A 25027-nucleotide genomic window follows, 5' to 3' on the forward strand; every position below is an offset into this window, starting at 1 on the left:
GAGCGAGGGGTGCTGGCAGTGACAAGGTGGCTCACTCCTCACTTGCTCTCTGCCGCGTGCCTACCCTCCCCCCAACACACACCGGAGCCACTTCTGCTGCCCGAGTCCCGTGGGCAAATGAGCTGCAGCCCTTGTGGGCCGAACACTTGGTTGGATGTGTGGACGGTTGAAAAAGGGAAGGCCTAATCTTCACCCTGCAAGAACTGGAAATCTTTTTTTTTAATAACTAACTAAACAAAATTTAATTAATTAATTTATGACTGTGTTGGGTCTCCGTTGCTGCACGTGGGCTTTCTCTAGTTGCGGCGAGCGGCGGCTACTCTTCATTGAGGTGCGCGGGCTTCTCATTGCGGTGGCTTCTCTTGTTGTGGAGCACGGGCTCTAGGTGCGGGCTACAATAGTTGTGGCGTGCAGGCTCAGTAGTTGTTGCTCGCGGGCTCTAGAGCGCAGGCTCAGTAGTTGTGGCGCACGGGCTTAGCTGCTCCACGGCATGTGGGATCTTCCTGGACCAGGGCTCGTACCCGTGTCCCCTGCGTCGGCAGGCGGATTCTTAACTACCTCACCACCAGGGAAGTCCAAGAACTAGAAATCTTGTTGGTGTTCACTTACATTCATATTCATTAGGTATGAAAATTAGCGTAAATTATTATACCATTTAATGGGTTGGTACAGAAAGAAACCCTCTACTAAATCGTACACGGAAACAATCCAACACAGGACTTTAAGGGAAGGGCTGATAAATTCAAACAAGGACACATCAGCCAAAATTTTCTTCTGACTCTCATCCCATCTCCATCCTGAAGACCCCGAGAGGCGCTGAAGCCAGGAGCTCACAGAGGATGTTCCCAGCCAGGACTGGCGCAGAGCTTGTGGGGGCATCCTCAGCGGAGAGGGGGGCTGCTGGTGCTTGGCGGTGAGTCCAAGAGTCAGGTAGACACTAAGATACGGGCTTTTTCTCCTACCTTTCAGAATGCTTATCCACGTCAGCATTTCTTCGGTCTTCATGGCTGTCTTGTGAGGCCGATGGCAGCGGTGACACCCCCAAATTACAGGCAGGACACTGAGAACCAGGGGACAGAGTAGTAACACTGTTGGGTCCTCAAGGTTGGGGGTGGAGACCGTAGCCCAGCCTCATGGCTCAGCAGAACGAAGTGAGAATTCCAGACGTGTGTGTCCAGGTAGCCAAGAGTGGGACACGGTGGTGAGTGGGCAGGCCCTGGAGGTAGACAGCTGTGTCCAGTCCTGTCTCCGCCACTCGTTCGCTTTGTGACCCTGCACACGTGTTGATCTTGCTGAGCCTGGCCTCGTCACCCCTGAGATGGTCAGGATACTGGTGCCGGTTTCTCAGCGTTGCGGTGAGGGTGACACGAATCGTCAGTGTAGGGAAGGTTACTGATGAGTCAGCAGTACTTCCTAAATCACCACCTGCTGCTCCTATACTGTTGTTATGCTTTTTGTTGTTATTAGAGTCACATATTTTTGCTTTCAACTTAAAAGTATGGATTTTAGAGCGTGAGGAGCGATAGAAATCTTCACTGTTTCCCACAGAGGAGGAGAAACAGAACCAGGGAGGTCGTCCATCTGGATGCACAGAGGCCAGGACCCCATTTAGGCCCTGTCATCTGATTCCTCTCGCGTGACGTGTTCCCCGCGGAATGCAGCTCGTTCATTCATTCACACGTGCTCATCGCTGGAGCTCCCTTCCCCACGGCTTTAATCATGGGAACCCTGAAAACTTATAGGGAAGAGAACAGCCTCCAGGGGATGGGGAGGTGCCTGTCCAAGGAAGGGTGGAATTTTCTTAGCAACCACAGGACCACAGAGGCTTCTGTTGATGAAAATAATCAATGAACAATCAATAATAAGAATAGAAGAGTTTTTGTTGATCCAGACTGAGGACTACAGCCCGGAAGCCAGCTTCCCAGATTTCTCTGAGAAACTTCTCTGGAGAAGCAGGGTTTTCAGCCCAGTTCTACGTCTTGTCAGAACAAAGAACGTTCAACAAGTCAGGGAGACATTTCTTCAAGGTTTCCAAAAACAGACCAGCACGTACACCGCGAGTCAGCACGGCCTTGGCACCAGGGAAGGAAGGCTTATCATCAAAGGAGTAACCAGCGCTGGCGTCCCAGGAAGAGGGGCATTTAATCTTTATGTTGAACGTGGACATTCTTTACTTTTGGTCAACGTGTGCTTTTCTTTAATTATTAGAGCAGATGTGCAGTGTATGTCTGATAGACCACAGACAGGCTGTTTTAGCATCAAATTCAGGTTACCTCCTGTAAAGCCAGAATGACTTCCCCAGACCTCAGTATGGGAGAATTTCTTTTTTTTTATTTTAAAGAAACAGCGTTATAGAAGATATAATTTCATATACCATACAGTTCACCTCTTTGAAGTGTACAATGAATGGTTTTTAGTATATTCACAGATACGCAACCATCACCACAATTTTAGAACGTTTTCATCACCTCAAAAAGAAACCCCATACCCTTTATCTATCAGCCTACTAACCCACCACAGGACAAACAGGAAACTGAGAACCAGAGGACAAAGCAACATTGTTGGGTTTTTGTTACATTGCTTGAAAAAAAAAATTACGACACCGAAGGTATTGCTGCTTTAAATTCTATCTGTAGTGTATACCAATTCAGTTTAACGAGACTGTGTGTGTGTGTGTGTGTGTGTGTGTGTGTGTGTGAAAATGAAGGGGAGAGAGCAGGTGTCTGCTGTGACTTTCCTCACTGTGACACTGCTCTAGCCGCCCCCTCTGTCACATTCCCTTGATTGGGGGCCAAGTTTGGTCAATGAGTCCCATTTTGGGCTGTGAGTTGGGTGGAATCATAAGGTTCCTTCCCTGTTGTGGGCCGAGTACTCAGAGCCGTCTGCGTAGAGCTGGGAGCCCCTCTCTAGGAGCACCCCCCGGTACATCTCAGGTTTCTCATCTGGAACTTTCTTCACTCCAACCCCACGCCCCCCCCCCCCGATCTGGTACCAGCCCTAACCCCTCGGTCAGGTGTCTGGGGAGCTCTGCCTTGGTCCCCTTTCCGAGCTCAGCATCAGGTGCTGTGCCCTGAACGCGGCGTGGTGCCACCGGACGAGGTGGATGTAGCAGGTGCTGGTGGCATCGACCCCACTTACCAGCCTGTAAACAGCAGCCTTGATATGTAGGCAGTGGTACAAGAGGTTACAAAATGTGGTAACCCCATACACGTGTCTGTTCCTGAATTCATTTCCTCTGAAACGTACCAGGTAGAATCAAAGGCTATGATTTGGGCTTCTCTGAACAGGCAAAGGAATACTCTTAATCTTGCACTTTCTTTAACCAAACTGCAAGATGATCATTATTCACTTAGTATGATAAGTGTGTCCTTGAACATGAAATGAAAACTGTTCATTATAATTAAGAAGGAGGAGAAAGAGACCTGTGTTTTTTTAAAAATTGTTTGTTTATTTTTGGCTGCGTTGGGTCTTTGTTGCTGCACGCGGGCTTCTCACGGTGGTGGCTTCTCTTGTGGTGCAGCACGGTCTCTCAGCACACAGGCTTCAGTAGTTGTGGCACGCGGGCTCAGTAATTGTGGTGCACGGGCTTATTTGCTCTGTGGCATGTGGGATCTTCCCGGACCAGGGATTGAACTTGTGTCCCCTGCATTGGCAGGTGGATTCTTAACCACTGCACCACCAAGGAAGTCCTGGGACCTATGTTTGAAGTCCCAAAAAAATCATTTAAGAAATGGGTAATTCAACAAACACTTGTTTGTTACCTGTTGTGTTTGGTGCAATGAGATTTGAAGTTGAGTAAAGCAAGTCCCTAACACCGGGTAGCTCAGAGCCCAGTCATGGAGACAGAAGTACACAGCTGACTGCGTTTCAGACCAGACTTTATCCGAAGAAGCACTATTACAATGGCCTTGATCAGTTAGAAGACCAAGTTACAGCTTAAGCCTGTGGTGGACTCAGCGGGCTGCCCTTATAGTTCATTTCCTCTGGGGGTGCACGGTGTATTGGGTTTCGTGTCCTCTCTTTACACAGACCCACACGTGGATGGTCACGATGCCGGTGTGCCCACCAGCCCAGGACCTGGTGCTTGATGGCTGGCCATGTCTCTCTGCCACTGTCCAGGACTTTAGCAGATGACCAGAACCATCACGACTGATTTTCGTGTTCGGTCTGGGGAGTGGTAGAATGCTGCTGTTTCTTTCCTTTTTTTCCGCAGTCCCTTTATGCTTTAGAACAGTTTCAGGTTCAAAGCAAAACTGAAGGAAAGGGACAGAGGTTCCCCTATGCCCCTGCCCCACACATGCATGGCTTCCCCCACTATCAACATCCATCCCCCGCCAGAGCGGTACCTTTGTCACAACCAGTGACTCCACATGGACACGTCATAACCCCTCAGAACCCATCGTTGACGGTAGGGTGCACCCTTGGTGTTGTATGTTCTATGGGTTGGGACAAATGTACCTCTTGGTTTTAACAGTCTTACGTGGGTGCTAATGAAACAGAAAAGCATTATCCTTTCCTGCTATCGACACCAAGCATTAGTGGCTTTTATGTAATATAGGCTTTAGCTTTGAGAAGGGTCTATGCTATTTGGAAGAAAGAGCTTTGCTTAATTTACCTCCATGCCCACCCAACAAATCCCACTTCGAAATAAAAAAAATAAAGGGATGGAAAAGAGAGAGGCATTCATCTGTGCACTAACTCCCCGGATGTCAGAACCTAGACTGGCTACCGCCATCCCCGGGGCTCTCAGGGCTCCTGGCTGTTTGGATTGGGACTGGGGTGAAGGTCGGCAGTGGACAGGCTGCCCCCTTTCTCAGAGTGCAGGTAGTTACAGCTTGGCCTGCTTGTTGGATTGGTAACCAGGTGGCCTTTGTTCCAGGCACCGGTGACAGGTGAAGGGCGGGTGTAATTAAGATCATTCTCTCAAGCACCTTGCTCGTCATTCATTTTCAGCGTTGCATCAGCTCGTGCCGCCCGGTCCTGATGGGGCCACAAGTTTGCTCCAAGAGCATCAAAACTCAAGCCCTTCTCACCTTTCCTCTGGGCTCTGTTTCCGGTACCCACCCGCCCCGCAGCAGAGGCCAGGCGCGCTGTTTTGAAACAGTAGTGAAATTTACAGTGGGGAACAGTAAATGTATGTTAACTTCAAGGAAGGCAGACACTCCTGAGAGGGTCTTGGGGGCCTTAATAAAGCATTTCAAGGAAGCGGAGTATCGAATTCTCGCTTTTTGTGCTGAAAACATTAAGGTATTTAAATGTGTTATTCTGATCCCTGTTGCAGCCTGGGAACAGGAGAATCCAATATCTTTTATTTAAATCCCAGCCTTCCTCGGCCGCGCCGTTCTTTCGAGCCTAGTACAGGAAGAAACAGAGCCTATAACCAGTCGACGTCGGTGAATATAAAACTGTGTGTAATTCACAACATACAACCTAGTAAAGTTTCTATAAAATGCGGTTGCCCAGATCTTAATCGATTCGACACCATTTAATGGAGATGTTAGGTTTTCAGAAGCCAGCCTCCTGTCTGAGCGCCCCTTGAATTGCTCTGTTTCCCAGACACATGATAAAGTTGTCACGGACGCAAGGACGGATGATAAATTCTGAACCCCCAAGCAGGGTATCCTGATTTCAAAGGGGGCCCATTCTCAATTGCAGAGTAAGCTGATCTTCAGCAGACGGGGTGTCCTCCCTTTACCGAGAGCCCTCTGAAAGCCTGAGCTGCCCCGGCAGCGTTTACGGCCGTGGCGCAGGATCAGGTTATAAGGGTTTTTGTTCACTTAATAAGGAGGATCAAGTTCCCTCTCGACTCGCAGCGTTACATGGTCTGCACCCCTGAGGCTGGGGAGGATGGGGCTGGGGGGGGGGGCGTCACCCGGCAGGTAGTCATTGAGGTCGGTGATAAATAGATTGCTTCATCTCAGTTGGTAGCATCCTTCCCTTTGAAATTCCTGTTTGTTGAGGAAATTTTTAGAGTTTAGAATCAAGATTGTAGAGGCTGTATTAGGATGACTTCAGATGACTAGAAGATCTGGTCTTAAAATTCTTCATCCTTAAACGCTGGGGGATTCATCCTAGTGAAATTGCACGAGCGAGTTTGTTTTTCAAGGTCCAGACGGAGGAGAATCAGGACTGTGTTTTGTGCAGTGCATGTGTGTGTACCGCCCTGAGATATCAGGGACCCCTTCAAACTTTATGTGATTCTTAACTATTAAACATTGAATGAGGTAAATGAACCTTTTAAACAACGAGGATACTAGTAGTAGTAAAGGTTAATATATTGTTATAGTGGCAAATTTATATAAACGGTATTTTTTAAAAGTCTCTCAGGATCTCTTTTGCTTCCACCCTTCTTCCCCCTCCCTTCTCCTTCCCCTGTCCCCTTCCCCCTTTCTTCTCCTCCCCCTTTTTGATAGAGCTTGAAGGTGAACTCAACTGCTGTTTTTGAAAGTTGAGTTATACCTGAAGAGTCTTTTCTGGAGTGTGGAATCATTTACCCTTAATATTTTTGAAAAATGAATACTTAGACCATGTTGAAAATCATCTTTGCACTTACAGGACGCCATGGATACTTTAAGCCTTCTGCAGTTTGAATTTAATGTATGCCCACATATATGTATTAAGTTCCTAAAATGACCACAGAATTGCTCCACCAGGATATAAAGCAAGATGGCAGGGCATCTGCCTGCGTCCTGCCCCACCCGGCGCAGTCAGAATCGTCCTATCGCGCCCGCGGTATGCACTCAACCTTCAGTGTGATCAAAGGGAGGCCGCCCTATGGCTGAAACTGGCAAAATACCGGAAATGTTATCAGAACTTGTACATTTCAGCCGTACCAAAATAAGTAATGCCATTGGTATATCTGGGCCCTTGGATTCATTTCTCAGCAAATCCAGTGGCATGTTGGCCTGTATTTCCTAGGGTTGACTGAATCACATCAGGGTTCGTAGTTATTTCGTGCAGATATTCATCACCAGTAATGAGATACAGGCCATCATTTTATTCAATCAGCAAGTTCAGTGCTTACTCTACTAACCACTGAGTTGAATAGTTATTAACAGGGCAAAGGTACTGAGGTATTCCAGATTGCAATAGAGTGTGATTTCAGACTTAAATCCTTGTGCAAAGAGCAAATACACGGTGAGGTGCTTAAATAGAAAGACTTTGGAGGATTTGTGCCACCCGGCATCCCCAAGACCATCTGTAAAGACTGGGTGAGCCTGTGTCTGCTACGCCTTCAAAGTGCTTATGCAAGATGATACTCAGGGACTCACTGTTGGCTTATAATAGTCAAAGCATCGTGATTGAGAGAGGCCGGGGAAAGAGAGCAGGCTTACGTGCTGGCCTTTCCCAGGAGAGCCCAATGCCAGAGAGCATTGCCAGCCATATGTCATTAAGAGCTGTCACAAAAAGCCTGTAATAAGCCTATAATGTTTCCAAGGATGTTAGTAGAAAACAGAATCAAGACCATTTGCTTGTTTGGTCAGGAAGTTTGCAAACAGTGTCCATTCCGAGACCACAGGAAAAGTGGGGTGTTTTTATCTGCTTCTGAGGGTGGTAAGTTTAGATCGTATAGAGGCATCTGGTCATTTTGGGAATGCTTTCATTCACCATGTTTCTAGGTCTGTTACTTACATGGAAGTTAACATATTTTTGTGTGAGTAGAACTATAGTTTTTTCCTCTTGTTCACAGTTACGGTTAGAGATGTAATTAGTCTTAGAATCATGATTGTGGTAGTTAGTTCCCATTGATTGAAAGCCCACCGTATGAATCGTGGATGGGCAGTGAGTCTGGGGTGAGGGACGGGCAGGATGTGAAGGAAGGAAAGGTAAATCTAAGAGACGAACAAACACATCCCACAGAATGGATGTGGCCAATTATACTGAAAATATAGAGTTCATAGAAATAAATACACCTGTTAGAAAATTTGGGGATCAGTCCTTAAAACATTGGTGGCCCCCCCATGTGGTCTGTCATCCTTTCTGCTCTTTTATGAGGCAGCCAGTGAGGTTAGAGAAAGAATAGTAACTTAGTCCTACGGCATTTTGTAGGAAACCCCACCTATTATATTACCAATCAGATGTGGTTTTGAAGTTTGTTTTTAACTTTTATATTGGAGTAGAGTTGATTTACGATATTCTGTTAGTTTCAGGTGTACAGCAAAGTGATTCACATACATATATCTATTCTTTTTCAGATTCTTTTCCCATTTAGGTTATTACAGAGTATTGAGCAGAGTTCCCTGTGCTCTGCAGTATGTCCTTGTTGATTATATCAGTGTGTATATGTTAATACCAAACTCCTCCTTTATCCCTCCCCCCTACCTTCCCCCTTTGGTAACCATAAGTTTGTTTTCCAAGTGTGTGAGTCTGTTTCTGTTTTGCACAGAAGTTCATTTGTATCATTTTTTTTAAGATTCCACATCTAAGTGACATCATACGACATTTGTCTTTCTTTGTCTGATTTCCTTCACTTAACATGACCATCTCTAGGTGTATCCAGGTTGCTGCAGATGGCATTATTTCATTCGATTCCAGATGTGGCCTTGAAATTTTTAAGGATCGAGAGAAACGCCAAATGATTGGAGGGTCTTAATCTTCAGAGGAAATGCTGGGGTAGGACAGAACCCTTTACTGCTGAAGCCGCCATGGCTAGAAACCCTCATCCCCGAAAGACCCCTCGGGTGGGGTGCCACTCTCTCAAAGCCTTCGGCTCGTGGACGGCATTTTCCTCTGCACGTTTCCATCCTGCTTTTAGAGTGTGTTCTGAACTAGCCCCCACTTGTGAGGCTGCCTCTTGGACAGGCACTGTATTCTTTGGGAAAAAAACCTGGAGTGCTCGTTGAGCTGTTGTGTCTCTCCGAGGCACCATCTCTCATGGCTTCCTCGTGGATTGGGTTGGTCAAAAAGTTCGTTCAGGTTTTTCCGTAAGATGTTAACCCAACCCAATAGAATACAGCCCCTCTCTACTTGTAAGTTTTTATGATGAGGGAGCACCTCAGTCTCCTCTAGAACCATTGAGTGATTGAGTTTAAATTTCACTTCTTTGTGCCCACAAATAAGCCAGCCCACGGGCTCCAATTGGGTTCCACCAGACACGCCCCCATCCTCCTGCTACCCGTCTGCCCTGAGTCCCGCCTTTGCTGCTGGGCTCCGGGGCCCATCCCAAGCTGCTTTTTGGAGCTTCAGGCTATGGTGAAATGCACTGCAAACTGGGACATGTGGTTAAGTGTGACGGCCTTACACATTTTGGGTCGGAGCACAGACGTAGGACATTCCAGAAGAGGGTAACTGTCCAAGAAGCCTGGACCACTGGCCCTACGTAAGTGCACCAGATACATCTAGAGAAAGAACACAGGGGTCAGAGGGACGTTAGTAAGGCAGCCATGGAAACATTTATTAAACAGGTATATGATCGTGCAGTTATTTTTAGATTTTAGACTCATATGTTAAGTGTTTGTATATTACAAACTCTATATGATATTAAATTTTTTAAACTATATGGAATTTTTAAGGTGCTACAATTTTTAAAACATTCAGGATAACCTACTGCTTATAAGAAATTAGGTGTAATGCTTTTTTCGGTGGTTTTTTTTTTTTTTTTTTGCCATACATGGGCCTCTCACTGTTGTGGCCTCTCCCGTTGCAGAGCACAGGCTCTGGACGCGCAGGCTCAGCGGCCATGGCTCACGGGCCCAGCCGCTCCGCGGCATGTGGGATCTTCCTGGACCAGGGCACGAACCCGTGTCCCCTGCATCGGCAGGCGGACTCTCAACCACTGCGCCACCAGGGAAGCCCATCAGTGGTTTTTTAATCAAAGAAAATCTCTTTCATGGGATAGTATCTTTAACGGAAAAACAGAAACTTTCACAAATGAAATCATATATGTTGGCTTCTGCATCATTAAAAAAAAAAAAACCTAGGAAGTCTTGTATACCTTATTTTGGTTAGTATTTTTCCCTCTCACCCACATATGTGAGGCACTCGGACAGGAAGCTATTTTAAAGGAAATTCCAACCCAAATTTGTACTTAGATGGGGTTTAAAAGCAAAGAACCACCTACATATGTCAAGCTTGAAATAAAAGAGGATGAAATTCACTGTTTCTGCTAATTAATTTTGTTATTCTCTGAAAATTTTACATGACTCTTGTGCTATGGAAATATAAACTTAGCTAATTAAAACGCTGAGCGAGAGAGAACTTGCTATCCTGTCCGAAACAGCACGGGCTGCTTCAGTGTGGTCTACGGACAGCAGCATCTGGGTCAACAGGAACTTGTCAAAGTGCACATTCCTGGGTCCCACCCCAGACTTCCCGAATCTGAATGTGTACTTTTACAAGCCTTCTAGGTGGTTCTGATGGTCCCTTAAATACTGAGACTCAGTGATCTCGGGCAGTGGTCTTCAGACGTCCATTTCAGTCATGAGGACTGTCCACATGGACTAAAGAAGTTTGGAAGTCGAGTTAGTGGACGTGTGTAGTGTGTCTGGTTGATTGGTAGGTGTTGTGGTCCTGGTCGAAGTTCTCTTGGGTGCCCCTGGGTGGAGAGCCTCGTAACACCCCTGGTTCATCTGAGCTCAGTTTACAGATCAGTCATGGAGATCCAGCCCCTTTTTGACAAATGGGGCAACTGAGCTCTGAGAAGGGAAGGGATTTGGTTAAGCTTGATTTTGCAAATATCAAAATTTAGAAACTCTGGTGATATTGCAAATCCGAATTGAAAAACTCACTCTGAGACCAGGGCTTTTGTAGATCAAATAAATTAGTGCATAGACACTAATCTTATAAAAGTTGTTACCAAAGGTTTTACTTAACGGTTATATTTGAAATAACTTTTAAAAGTGAGTTAAAATTTCAGGAACATGTATCATAAAATGAGGAACTCCAGGATACTGAATATTTTTAAATCAAAAGGAAAATTTGTTTTGTATATTAAAATCTGCTGTGTTAGCTTAAAAAAGTGGGTAGAATACCTCTCCAGGTGATTGAAGATCTTTGAGTTGATATCTTTATTCATAATGCACCCAAATAGGTTATACAAGTGACCCAGCGCCTAGCTTGGCTCAGATATGGTCTGGAATTCTTATTAGACGGATTGAATGTATTCTACGCTGGGACTACTTACTTCAGTGTGACTTGTGATTCCAGGTCACAAATGAAGATTTAAAAAGAGCTGTTACTGCTTCCTGGTAACTTGGTCTACTAAAATACTACTTACGGCTTCAGCGTAGTGAAGCCTATTCAGTTCTGTAAACATTAGCTGTTTGACATCTGTTTTGAACCCCTCGTGTGTGTTAGAATTATGTTTTCTCGAGGCGTGACAGCTGAGGGCGTAATGAATTGTGGATGAGAATCTCATGCTTCCAAAACCCTGGGATATGACTTGGTTTATTTACCCCAGTCAGGGTTTCTCTTTGCTTTTTGCTTTTTGGGAAAAGGCAGCTTTGGGACTTGCATAGATTTTACTTTAAGCCATCAGGACTTCCCTGGACCTACCTGAGATACGGATCTCAGAGAGGCAAGCGCAGTGAGCCTGTTGGACTTGCTACTGTCTCAACGTTGGTTGGCTTACTGCTAAAACCCCAAAAAGAAAAGCGACAGCTGCAACCCGGATTTTCTCAGCACCTTCCCTGGTCCACCACCTCGGCCCTTCAACCTCCCAAAACACCATATTCGCATGGCTGGGCGTCTGCCCCTGGGCTCCCTTCTCTCCAGACCACACCTGGTCACCTTGCTTGGTCACCTGGGTGGCACATAGAATCTCAAGGAGCTGCAGCCTCAGTCCAGTCCAGTGCTGTTGAAGAGTCTGTTCACGCTCCCTTGTGATGTCTCTGTGGAAGCAGAGGTCAGGATGAAATGATGGCGCTGTTAGGTGCAGTTCTAGTGGGTTGGCCAAAAAGTTCGTTCGGTTAATGAATACGTTGTTCAGTAAAGTTGGTGAAAGTGAAAACTCTTTTATTTTTACTTAAAACTGAATGAACTTTTTGGCCAACCCAAGGCTTCAAGGAGTGAATAGTTGTCCTTGAAGAGTGACTGATGTCATCACGGAGAGGCACGATGAACGCGGAGATCCCCGGAGTCCCTAGTGTCTTCCTCGTTGCTTTGTAAAGCCCCTAGGCCAGACGAAAACGGAACAGTTTCTAACTCTTGGGTAGGTAAAGTCAAACAGTTGAAGAAGGATTCTGTCCTAACCACTGAGCAGACGTTTGAAACAAGAATGCACCTCAATGCAAAGAGATGATACTTAATTCCTTTCATCCTCAAGCGACCATAACCATTTCCGATGGTAAGGTGGGGGGCACCTGTAGGGCACTGTTCAGCTTCTCAAACCTTGACCTAAGCGTGGGTGCTGCCCTCCTCACTTCCTGTTCCACAGTGACCTTTCCTGGGGCATTTGCTTTGTATCCCAGCGGCCATGAACACTCAGCTTCGCAAAGCTAGATCATAAAGAGGGATGTAGAGTGGGCTAATGCTGAAACTGTGAGCTCTTTCCAGCTGGTGTTTTGTACCGCCCCACAGATGCTGTGCTTCCCTTGGACATTGGTAATTACCCCTTCGGTACCCCAGGGGCGCACACACATGGTCTGGGAATCGTGGGTCAGATGGCGTGCACTTCTCAGGTGTGTCCGTTTATTTTTTCCAGTAATTGAGATTTTTGGGTGAGGTAGGAGACGTTTGTTTCACACCTGCTAGGTAACATGTGGCTTCACATAGATACATCACAACCATCTCATGAGGTGGGCGGTTATCATTTTCCCCATTTCACTGATGAAAGACAAGAACTTGTAGAATTATTTCCCCGTTTAAATCATTAGTAGGGGGCCCAGGAAAAGGTCATGCTCAGCCATTTAAATTTGAATCCTCTGCTGTTTTCTCTGTACCACGTTTGATCTCTGCTTCTATCGAGTTCAACAACGGGACGAGAAATCACATTTGTGTAGCAAATGAGAATTACCGGCTACGTCTGCCAATAAGAAATTTACTTGGATCCAGGTAGCAGTTGCGTGCACTTGGAGGGAACAGACAGAGTTTACACGCCTGTATGTTAACATTGTTTAATTGCTTTCACATAGTCGACTGGAAGCTCAGGGATAAACAATGAAAGCTTCCAGTAATTTCCTTTCAGGCTACATTAAAGTAGGTCTGTCATCTGCTACCAGAGAGATGGTGGTCTGTTCTGTTCTGCTCTCAGCTGTCTAGAAGACCCTCCATGGAAGCTCTTTTTAAGGTCTGTAGCTTGCCTGTTAAATGACGGATGGAGGACCCGACTGAACCAACAGAAACCGGGCTTTAGGAGGAAAGAGGTGATGGGTGTCGTCATACTTCAGCCTTGTTAGTATCTGGAAGAAGAGTTACATTTGTTCTGCTCTAACCCGAAGGACACGATTAGGACTTTTAACTATGCTTATCAACAACAAAAAAGCAATAATAATTTTCAGTGGTTGCAACTTCCCCAAGGAGGCAGTAAATTCCAACCCATCATTGAAAATACCTGTGAAAATGATACAAGAGAGAGTAGGTCACATGACATGGCTCCTACAGCCCTTTCGACACTTAGATTCTGTTTTCCCGACTTGTTCATCCTCATTTCTTTGTAACGAGCAAAGGCTTCCAGAATACCTGTCTGCGAGTTCAGCTTGCTGTCTCACCAAACACATTTCCTTCCAGGGTTGGTGAAATTGAAGTTTTCTGTTGGAAACAGGTATTCCTGTAGGTTGGAGGCCACATGAAAGATGCTACTGAGAGAGTCTTTGAGGGTCCCTTCTAGCTTGTAAGCGCAGTCCACACGTAGGTGCGGAGGTCTATCTCTGGGAAGCTCAGCATGGTCTTTTGCTCTGTGTGTGTGTGTGTGAGAGAGAGAGACAGAGTGATTTAGGGATTTACCTGTAAATTTCACAGATCAAGTATCAGCTTACCAATGTAAAATGTAGAATAGGTCAGTCCTGATGTACTAGTGGTTTTATCATGTTGTTTTATTATCTGGTCTTATAGTCTGAACAAACACTTTCTCATAATTAACGCTGCTGTGCTTTGGACCCCATAGATTTATATTGGCTCTTCCTCCCGGGGGGGCTTATGGAAAATAGCCCACCTTCGTTGATTCGCGGTGCAACCAACCCTCTTAGGTACTGGCTACTTCACCTTCTCCTTTGGGGCCATGCTTGTGCGCAGTTCAGTTTTTATAGACCTGCTGCCCTGGGGACTGCCCTTCAAACGCTGCCTCTATCTCTGGGCTAGGGATGGAGGAGTCTGTCTTCTTTCCTCTCACACCAGTCCTCTTTCTGCACTTCTCAAGCCCTGCCAATTTTCGTTCCCTTCTCTGAAAGCAGGTTTTATAGAAAATTCCCTTGCCAGCCCGGGTTATGTATGACGGATGGCAAAGCCAAACTGGGGTCTGTGCTAGTTTTCTGATTTATCGGGAAGACACATCCTAAGACCTCTGTAACCAGCTTAGCTGCCTTGGTCCTTCGGGAGGGCACACGTGCCCAGGAGGGGTTTGCACGTACGGCTCCCGCTGAGCGGCGCGATTACCAACGGGCTGTGCTTTAAGTTAGTCTGAGTTGTGTATTTCATCTGTGAAGTTGGCAAATACTTGAAAGCCACAAGCTACTGTTTTCTGAAAGCTTCTTTGCACATGAGCCTAAAACGTCTGTATTGAATTTGGAAATTGTCCAGTAACTGCCCTTTTAATGCAGTGAAATGTAGATTACAGCTGTTTCCTCTGGAAAGACGCGTAGAGTCGTAACTCCGCTCTCTTCTCCTCCAGAGTGTCCCCTCTGCAGAAGTCGGAGATAGTGGATGTGGTGAAGAAGCGGGTGAAGGCCATCACCCTGGCCATCGGGGACGGCGCCAATGACGTCGGGATGATCCAGACGGCCCACGTGGGTGTGGGCATCAGTGGCAACGAGGGCATGCAGGCCACCAACAACTCGGATTACGCCATCGCACAGGTCAGTGGTGTGGTCGACCCGCCGTCCCACCTTGTCGACAGGGTCTGGGCACGAAGGCCTGGCTGGTGCTTGACCTTCAGTGCAGCCCTAGACCGCTGCCACCCCTTTGGAAGCCGCATGGAGGAGAAACCACCAGTGTATCTGGGTTTCTCTGTTGCCTCGATCTTGTGCAGTTACGAGGCCCTGTCCTGCGGTTTGGGTTTCCTTTCCAGCTGTGGGGCAGGCTGGGCCTTCTGTCGTCCAGGTGAGATGTCATTCCTGACAGATGGGTCTCACTGATTTTATAAATAATAATCTCTTCCCGTCAACTCTGCAGCTGCTGCATGTCCTTTTCTAATGCCATCCCGTGCCCAAGGGTGGCTGTGCTCGTAGCATCCGTTCTCTGCAATTCCTATCCTGATCTCCCCTCTTCCAGAAGGTGCTGGAACCCTCTCTCAGCAGCTATTTAAGGTCAGGGGGAATCAGGGATTCACTGCCGCTGCCCTCCGGGGCTGTGTCCAGGGCTCTCCAGGACCACTGCTGCCAGGTGGAGTGCCGGGAGCGTGAGCCCTGGGTTTGGGCGGCAGTTCCCCTGCGGTCAGCAGCCCATAGCCTCCGGCAGTTCGGCCACATCCAGCCCGTTCCTCTCTGGACCGTACGTTTCAGCGGAGGCTCCTGACCTCCTTAGTAGTTCCTGTCCCGGGCAGCCTGAGGCTGAAAGAAATGTCCACTCCACAATGACAGCCCAGAAGTGAAGGAAATATACCCAACCTCCGGACCCCTGGGGTGCATATCTAGACCGTTGATGCTGCTCGACCGTCAGGAAAATCTAGACATCGTGGAGATCACAGACTGTTTCCTCCTGTCTCTGGGTCACAGTGTGCCGGGATTAAATGTCTGCTCGTTGGCTATAGTTCCCTCGTATTTCTCCACTGTTCAGTCTTTTGAAGAATGTGTTAACCTAACCACGTGGACACAGTAATGATGGCTTTTTCCTCCTTCAGGCTGAGCTGTGGGGCTGCATCTTAAACACGGAGGAGCTTGCGTCAAGCTGGTCCTCTGCGGCTTTGGGAGCTCCACCTCCCGGAGCGGGGCTGTGCCTTAGATCCCATCTCCAACTCCCTCCCAGCTGGTGGTTGTGCAAACACTGGGAAGAACTGCAGGATCCTCATGGCTCCGAAAAGTGCATGAAATCAGCCTTGTTCCTTTGGGGTTTTTTTTTTTTTTTTGCGGTACGTGGGCCTCTCGCTGTTGTGGCCTCTCCCGTTGCGGACCACAGGCTCCGGACGCGCAGGCTCAGCGGCCGTGGCTCACGGGCCCAGCCGCTCCGCGGCACGTGGGATCCTCCCGGACCGGGGCACGAACCCACGTCCCCTGCACCGGCAGGCGGACTCTCTGCCACTGCGCCACCAGGGAGGCCCCAGCCTTGTTCCTTTGTTGATTTCAAATAAATCCTCAAGATGATTGCTGAAGTCGGTAGGAAGAATGAATTCCGATTTTACGGGTGGGGAAACTGGGGCTCCTTCACCATAGGTGACCTGCCATGGGTCTCAGGCCCCAGGGTCAGAGAACAGCGGACCTGCACGTGACCTTGGGGGACCAGCCCCGCACACCTGCCCAGTTACTTTGCCGCGTCAACTGCTCCAAGGCCTGTGGGACTCATGCTTCCCGCAGTCTGTCAGCAACTGTAGACTTTATGCACCCCAGCATTATTAAATACTTGAGTTATAGCATCATCTGGCTGGCAGGATCTTTAGAGATTTCCTAGGAGCTCCAGGCAAATATTTGTCTGTCTTTTTCTTTCAAATGTCTAGGGAAGGGAGATTCCATGACTTGCTTTATTGAAACTGTACTAATAGGATGTGGGATCTGGAGCAATTGGTCTTTTCAGATTATTAAAGGCCAGTCAAAATTAAAGGCAAATCAAAATCAAGGGAGGGCGGAGAGGGGAGCAGGACTTTGTAACTCTAGTTAGGGGTTTTCTTGCCCATCCAGCGCAAGCCAGAGGAGGGGAGCTGACGGGTGGAGCTGACGGGGGGCCCCATATGGCCGCCATCCCTCCTGCCCGCCGTCCCGTTCACGCTTAGGCAGAGATCCCGTTATTCGGGGGCTGCGTTCTCCTTGCCCTACACCCTCTCCACCCGACAGTTTGCTTCCTCCGCCTTAATTGCTAGGTAGGAAATGCCGCAGTTTGCTGAATTCCTTTAGCTGAAGTTAATAAAACAATCAGTGTCTTCGGTTGAAGTTAACGCCTTGCCCTGGGTCTGTTTATTTTCATGTGGACGAATACATTTTTGATTGGGTTTTCGAGAACGTGCCCTGGAGAGTCGTTCCAGAAGGGAAGAAGTTAGCTCGAAGACTTGTCCTTGGGAAAATGAGGAAGTCGGCAAAGCTCTGCTTCTATTTCTTCCCCACCGGCCCCTGCTTCTGTCCGCAGGAGCGGCCCTGGGACTGACGGCCAGCCCCGTCTTGCTGCTTTGCCGTGCGTGGGCCGCCCGTGTAGTGTTGGGTCTCCAGCCCTTGGCTGCCTGCCCTCCTCGGGAGAGAGTCATTTGTGCCCCCTGCCTTCTTAATGTTTTTTGAGAGACCTCATGAAAATAGCATTTCGATTTAGGATCTGTTTTTTGTTTTTTTTTTTTCCTGAAAAGAAGTCACTGTAGCGCCAAGCCAGCACCTTCGGGATGATTCCAGCAGATGTTCTCTGTACCCATTGAAGGCTGAACTCCAGGGGGTCCAGGTCAAATGCAAACTTCCTTTTTATTTGTTTCGCTAGTTATTTTATGATTCCCCGTTCCCCTCTGGAATCCTTGATGAGCCTTTATGGAGGGTTTTATTTTTCCATATGTACCTACTCCTCCCATTTTGGGGTCTCATTCAGCTTTTCGAGCCTCACGTAGATGAGACATCTGCCTTCCCTGATCTGCAGGAACTCGCCGAGATGCGATTGACGTGGGACTGAGCCCCTCTTCTTAGCGCTAAAGCAAACTATTGCATGCCTTCCTCTTGAAAGAGTATTTTTAAAAAGATACTATATTTTCAGGAAGCCTTTCTTTTCTACAGATAGTTCAATATAATCTCAAAAGTCATCTGGAACGAATACGAAATTTACAATAGCACCAGGATTTCTAGTATCCGTGGATGTTCTCACTCCAACCTGGTTATCTCTCCTGGGAAAGTAAACAGAGTTTGAGTTTGTGGACTTCCCTACGACTCAGAACAGGAGCTAAGGTTTTAGTTCAAGGCAACCAAGGAGGGATCCAGCACCAGGCCAGGCCAATTGAATATACTGTGAATTTAAGCAGGGCTGCACCCACAGACGGTGCGTACACGCCAGAGTACGCCCAGGCTACAGCCCAGAGAAACAACCCATTTCCCTCCCTCCGGCCCCTTGTTCACACTTTTGGGGACCTTTGGGAAAGAGGACAGAAAGAGCAAAGCCAGGCTAAGGGGAGGGGAGGCTGAGGAGATATGATTGGAGTGGTGACCCCCTGCCACAAGGAGGATTCAAGTATTTTATTGGAATATTGCTGAATATTTCAGACTGTGAGAGCTAAGCTGTTACGTCACTCTCAGCTTAGTAGCCGCTGCCTGTTGGTGTTTTGTTCGGATGGGTGACTGCGTCGCACTCCAGCAAGAGGGGCCATGTACTTGTCGGAGGCCACAAAAAGGGGAAGGAAGTGGGTATAGAAGTGGCGGGCAGAGTGTGTGTCTGCGTCTGTGAGTCTCACTGTCTTTAACCTGCAGGCTGACAGCGGAGACAGGTAGCGCGTGTATGTGCATCCCTTCTGTTTCCAAGGATACTGGTGCACGAGTGTCCCTGTCCCTTGTTCCTGTTGTCATCATAAAACCTGTGATTCAGCAGAAGCATCTGATTCCCACTGCTCTTTTCTTCCAGTGCTGATGGGCCACCTTCTTTTAATAATTAAGATCCTGAAAAAGAAGTTGCATAAATAGATTTTCACAAGGATAGCCGTTCGAAGTCCAGCTGTGCGTTTGGGGAAAAGAAAAATTCCGTAGATTTAAGAGGAGGTTTTAGTCATTCTCACCTGGCCTGAAAGCTCTGCCTTTAGAGGGAATGATGTTCTTGGGTTACCTGCAGAATCCGGTTTCCTCCACTCCCTGTCAGTCTCCTCCTCCAGAGGACGTTCTGTGATTCTCCTTCCCAAGTGATGGGCTCTCCTGGACCCTTTTTCTTTCCTTTTTCAGTTTTCCTACTTGGAGAAGCTCCTGCTGGTTCACGGCGCCTGGAGTTACAACCGGGTGACCAAGTGTATCCTGTACTGTTTCTACAAGAACGTGGTCCTCTACATCATCGAGGTGAGTAAGGCTGCTTCTTCCTTGAAGAGGACAGCCTTTAGGTAATTAGGTCATTTCAAGGAAGGATTTTGTTCAGGGATAAGTAAAAAGATACTCCCCTGATGTATCGAGACCTGTGACACACACAGCCTCTTTGAAACCGGGGACACCTTCCAGGTCCAGGTTCTCTGGATCAAAAGCCAGGAGTCCCGGGATGCCTTCTCCACACTGCACGCCCTCCTCCCTGTGCCCAGCGGACAGACGGACAGGGGAAGGCCCTCTTCTGCGTGTCCCTCCTGCTGTCACTCACACCCTCCTCCCCGAGGTGGCCAGAGTCTGGGCAGCAGCCGGTGGCTCCTTGCTTGGTGGGCACGGAGACATTCCTAGGCAACCCATCTGTTTTTATCTTGACTCGAACGAAAGGGTTTCTGGCTGGATGTCTCATGGAATCTGCAGGTTTCCTGAGCTTTCGTTCATTGCTTCGGGGATATTCAGATGCTGCCACTGCAGCAGGGAGGATGTGGGATTGAGTGGGAGGAAGCCAGGAATGTAATTAAAACTCTCTCAATGAACTCACTGGGTTGTCAGCCTGTTTTTCAAGATGCTGATTCCGTTGTAAGTGAAATAAACGTGCTGTCTGGGACTAGCAGGGCGGATGGGGCCGAGGGACAAGTGGAAAAGGCATTTCATGTTTGGTCCCAGGGGCACCACCAGCCACCTCGTTCCTCCTTTTGAAGAATAGCTTTGCTATAAAGGCGTGGCCGTCATGACTAAGAGATTTCCAGACGTGTTTCCTAAAGAGGAAGCAGGCAGTCACTCTATGGGACAATAGAAGAGCCGTGGTCATTGTGTGTGGTGCTAATATCTCCTTCTCTTGTGGGGTATTTTGTGTCTGATTTCTCAACTCTTGGCAGAAATAATAACCGAGGCATATATCCACTTTTTCTGATGTGGTCCCTTAAAATCCTCAACTCAGATCATTGAACAAGTGGTTTGCTCATGGAACTGTGATTAACCATTTCTTTACCAAATTGTCTGTTCCTTCCAGTTGAATATGCAGGTCAGACTTAGAGGTTCACGTCACTCACTCTCTAACTAAACTCCTACCGAGTAATTTTCCCAAGTTGCGCAGGTTGTGCACTGCACAAGCCTGCCCAGCCAAAGTGGTCAGTAGGGCTGAAACACAGGAACACCTAGAAAAAGAGATGCATTTTTCTAATCTGCACAAAGGGCAGCCCGCTTGCCTTGTCTGCTCGTCTCGTGCTGCCGTGTTCACCTCAACCCACTCCGAGTAAGAACTTTGCGATGTTACACGTAATGGACTTTGTAGTGTCTGTCTTCTTCCTGTCCACATTTTGACAATTCGCTTTAGGCGCTTAAAGATGTTTGCCGCCACCCCCCATGGCATTTTTTGCGTCTGTGATAGGAGTCACTCCTGAATGTCACTGGGGGTCGTAGATAATTAGTGCTGTGGACTGAAGTGACGAGCATTGGAGTCCCCGTCCCACATAACAGCCCAACTTTCACGGGCATTTTCATCTCCTGGAGGTGCTGGCTTCAGAAGATTTCTCAATAATCTGGTTTTCCTCACAATCAGCACATTACAGATAGTCTAGACTTCTTATCAGGACATTCTCCATGAAGCCCCAACCGTTGAATTTTCCAGAGCTTCCTTGGGGGCCCTTCTTAGTCATTTACACCTACTATCTTGCCTTTTTCCTTTTTTAAAAAAAAAACATCAAGGGGGCTGAGGCTGTGATGAGTACAATTTCAGTCTGTCTGAAAAATGCTGTTTGGAACACTTTCAATTCTGAAAGTGCTGGGCGAGTTCCTTACATTAATATTTCAATTGTGGCCAAGCAACAGGGATTAAATGGCCTTTTCTAAACAGCCTTTTAAATATTCTTTACAGGATGAAAAATGAATGAATGAATGAATGAATGAATGAATAAATGTCTCCACTGATCCATGCCCAATTTTCTCCTTAGTATTTCTGGGCAATCTTAATTTTATTTATTATTTATTTGTTAGTTTATATTTTTGGGGGGGTGTTTCAATTTTGTTTTATTTTTTTAACATCTTTTTTGGAGTGTATCTGCTTTACAATGGTGTGTTAGTTTCTGCTTTATAACAAAGTGAATCAGCTATACATACACATATATCCCCATATCTCCTCCCTCTTGCGTCTCCCTCCCACCCTCCCTATCTGACCCCTCTAGGGGGTCACAAAGCACAGAGCTGATCTCCCTGTGCTATGCGACTGCTTCCCACTAGCTATCTATTTTAGGTTTGGTAGTGTATATATGTCCATGCCACTCTCTCACTTCGTCCCAACTTACCCTTCCCCCTTCCCGTGTCCTCAAGTCCGTTCTCTACATCAGTGTCTTTATTCCTGTCCTGCCCCTAGGTTCTTCATAACCTTTTTTTTTAGATTCCATATATATGCGTTAGCATATGGTATTTGTTTTTCTCTTTCAAACTTACTTCACGATGTATGAAAGACTCTAGGTCCATCCACCTCACTACAAATAACACCATTTCGTTTTTTTTATGGCTGAGTAATATTCCATTGTATATATGTGCCACATCTTCTTTATCCATTCATCTGTCAGTGGACACATAGGTTGCTTCCATGTCCTGGCTATTGTAAATAGAGCTGCAATGAACATTGTGGTACATGACTCATTTTGAATTATGGTTTTTTCAGGGTATATGCCCAGTAGTGGGATTGCTGGGTCGTATGGTAGTTTTATTTTTAGTTTTTTAAGGAACCTCCGTACTGTTCTCCATAGTGGCTATATCAATATACATTCTCACCAACAGTGCAAGAGGGTTCCCTTTTCTCCACACCCTCTCCAGCATTGATTGATTGTAGATTTTTTGATGATGGCCATTCTGACTGGTGTGAGATGACATCTCATTGTAGTTTTGATTTGTGTTTCTCTAATGATTAATGATGTTGACCATTCTTTCATGTGTTTGCTGGCAATCTGTATATCTTCTTTGGAGAAATGTCTATTTAAATCTTCTGCCCATTTTTGGATTGGGTTGTTTGGTTTCTGATATTGAGCTGCATGAGCTGCTTGTAAATTTTGGAGATTAATCCTTTGTCAGTTGCTTCATTTGCAAATATTTTCTCCCATTCTGAGGGTTGTCTTTTCGTCTTGTTTATGGTTTCCTTTGCTGTGCAAAAGCTTTTAAGTTTCATTAGATCCCATTTATTTATTTTTGTTTTTATTTCCATTTCTCTAGGAGGTGGGTCAGAAAGGATCTTGCTGTGATTTATGTCATAGAGTGTTCTGCCTATGTTTTCCTCTAAGAGTTTTACAGTGTCTGGCCTTACATTTAGGTCTTCAATCCATTTTGAGGGTTTTTTTGTATATGGTTAGGGAGTATTCTGATTTCATTCTTTTACATGTAGCTGTCCAGTTTTCCCCACACCACTTATTGAGGAGGCTGTCTTTTCTCCATTGTATATTCTTGCCTCCTTTATCAAAAATAAGGTGACCATATGTGTGTGGGTTTCTCTCTGGGCTTTCTATCCTGTTCCATTGATCTATATTTCTGTTTTTGTGCCAGTACCATAGTCTCTTGATTACTGTAGCTTTGTGGTGTAGGAACCTGATTCCTTCAGCTCCGTTTTTCTTCTCAAGATTGCTTTGGCTATTTGGCGTCTTTTGTGTTTCCATACAAATTGTGAAATTTTTTGTTCTAGTTCTGTGAAAAATGCCAGTGGTAGTTTGATAGGGATTGCATTGAATCTGTAGATTGCTTTGGGTAGTAGAGTCATTTTCACAATGTTGATTCTTCCAATCCAAATACATGGTATATCTCTCCATCTGTTTGTATCATCTTTAATTTCTTTCATCAGTGTCTTATAGTTTTCTGCATACAGGTCTTTTGTCTCCTTAGGTAGGTTTGTTCCTAGGTATTTTATTCTTTTTTTGCAGTGATAAATGGGAGTGTTTCCTTAATTTCTCTTTCAGATTTTTCATCGTTAATGTATAGGAATGCAAGAGATTTCTGTGCATTAATTTTGTGTCCTACTACTTCACCAAATTCATTGATTAGCTCTAGTAGTTTTCTGGTAGAGTCTTTAGGATTCTCTATGTATAGTATCATGTCCTCTGCAAACAGTGACAGCTTTACTTCTTCTTTTCCGATTTGGATTCCTTTCATTTCTTTTTCTTCTCTGATTGCTGTGGCTAAAACTTCCAAAACTATGTTGAATAAGAGTGGTGAGAGTGGGCAACCTTGTCTTGTTCCTGATCTTAGTGGGCAACCTTGTCTTTTTCCTGATCTTAGTGGACATTGTTTCGGTTTTTCAACATTGAGAATGATGTTGGCTGTGGGTTTGTCATATATGGCTTTTATTATGTTGAGGTAAGTTCCCTCTATGCCTACTTTCTGGAGGGTTTTTATCATAAATGGTGTTGAATTTTGTTGAAAGCTTTTTCTGCATCTATTGAGATGTCATACGGTTTTTATCCTTCAATTTGTTAATATGGTGTATCACATTGATTGATTTGCTTATATTGAAGAATTCTTGCATCCCTGGGGTAAACCCCACTTGATCATGGTGTGTGATCCTTTTAATGTGCTGCTGGATTCTGTTTGCTAGTATTTTGTTGAGGATTTTTGCATCTGTGTTCATCAGTGATATTGGCCTGTAGTTTTCTTTTTTTGTGACATTTTTTCTGGTTTTGGTATCAGGGTGATGGTGGCCTCGTAGAGTGAGTTTGGGAGTGTTCCTCCCTCTGCTCTATTTTGCAAGAGTTTGAGAAGGATAGGTGTTAGCTCTTCTCTAATTGTTTGATAGAATTCGCCTGTGAAGCCACCTGGTCCTCGGCTTTTGTTTGCTGGACGATTTTTAATCACAGTTTCAATTTCAGTGCTTGTGATTGGTCTGTTTATATTTTCTCTTTCTCCTGGTTCAGTCTTGGTAAGTTGTGCTTTTCTAAGAATTTGTCCATTTCTTCCAGGTTGTCCATTTTATTGGCATAGAGTTGCTTGTAGTAATCTCTCATGATCCTTTGTATTTCTTCAGTGTCAGTTGTTATGTCTCCTTTTTCATTTCTACATCTATTGATTTGAGTCTTCTCCCTTCTTTCTTGATGAGTCTGGCTAATGGTTTATCAATTTTGTTTATCTTCTCAAAGAATCAACTTTTAGTTTTATTGATGTTTGCTATTGTTTCCTTCATTTCTTTTTCATTGATTTCTGATCTGATCTTTATGATTTCTTACCTTATGCTAACTTCGGGGGGTTTTTTGTTCTTCTTTCTCTAATTGCTTTAGGTGTAAGGTTAGGTTGTTTATTTGAGATGTTTCTTGTTCCTTGAGGTAGGATTGTATTGCTATAAACTTCCCTCTTAGAACTGCTTTTGCTGCATCCCATAGGTTTTGGGTCATCGTGTTTTCATTGTCATTTGTTTCTAGGTACTTTTTGATTTCATCTTTGATTTCTTCAGTGATCTCTTGGTTATTAAGTAGTGTATTTTTTAGCCTCCATGTGTTTGTATTTTTTACAGATATTTTTCTGTAATTGATGTCTACTCTCATAGCATTGTGGTTGGAAAAGATACTTGATATGATTTCAATTTTCTTAGATTTACCAAGGCTTGAGTTGTGAACCAAGATATGATCTATCCTGGAGAATGTTCCAGAAGCACTTGAGAAGAAGGTGTATTCTGTTGTTTTTGGATGGAGTGTCTTATAAATATCAATTAAGTCCATCTTGTTTAATGTATCATTTAAAGCTTGTGTTTCCTTATTTATTTTCTGTTTGAATGATCTGTCCATTGG

General features: G+C 45.8%; 1 protein-coding gene across 1 annotated transcript in view; it reads left to right on the forward strand.

Annotated features, from left to right (window-relative positions):
• ATP8A2 (ATPase phospholipid transporting 8A2) overlaps nt 1-25027 on the forward strand; it is a 438273-nt gene that overhangs the window by 213010 nt on the left and 200236 nt on the right. The window contains exons 26-27 of the mRNA XM_079903371.1: nt 14765-14948; nt 19134-19244. Of these exons, the coding sequence (XP_079759497.1) occupies nt 14765-14948; nt 19134-19244 (295 nt within the window). The remainder of the gene's footprint in view (nt 1-14764; nt 14949-19133; nt 19245-25027) is intronic.

This window comes from Stenella coeruleoalba (assembly GCF_951394435.1).
Source record: "Stenella coeruleoalba genome assembly, chromosome: 18".
Classification (NCBI taxonomy): Eukaryota; Metazoa; Chordata; class Mammalia; order Artiodactyla; family Delphinidae; genus Stenella; species Stenella coeruleoalba.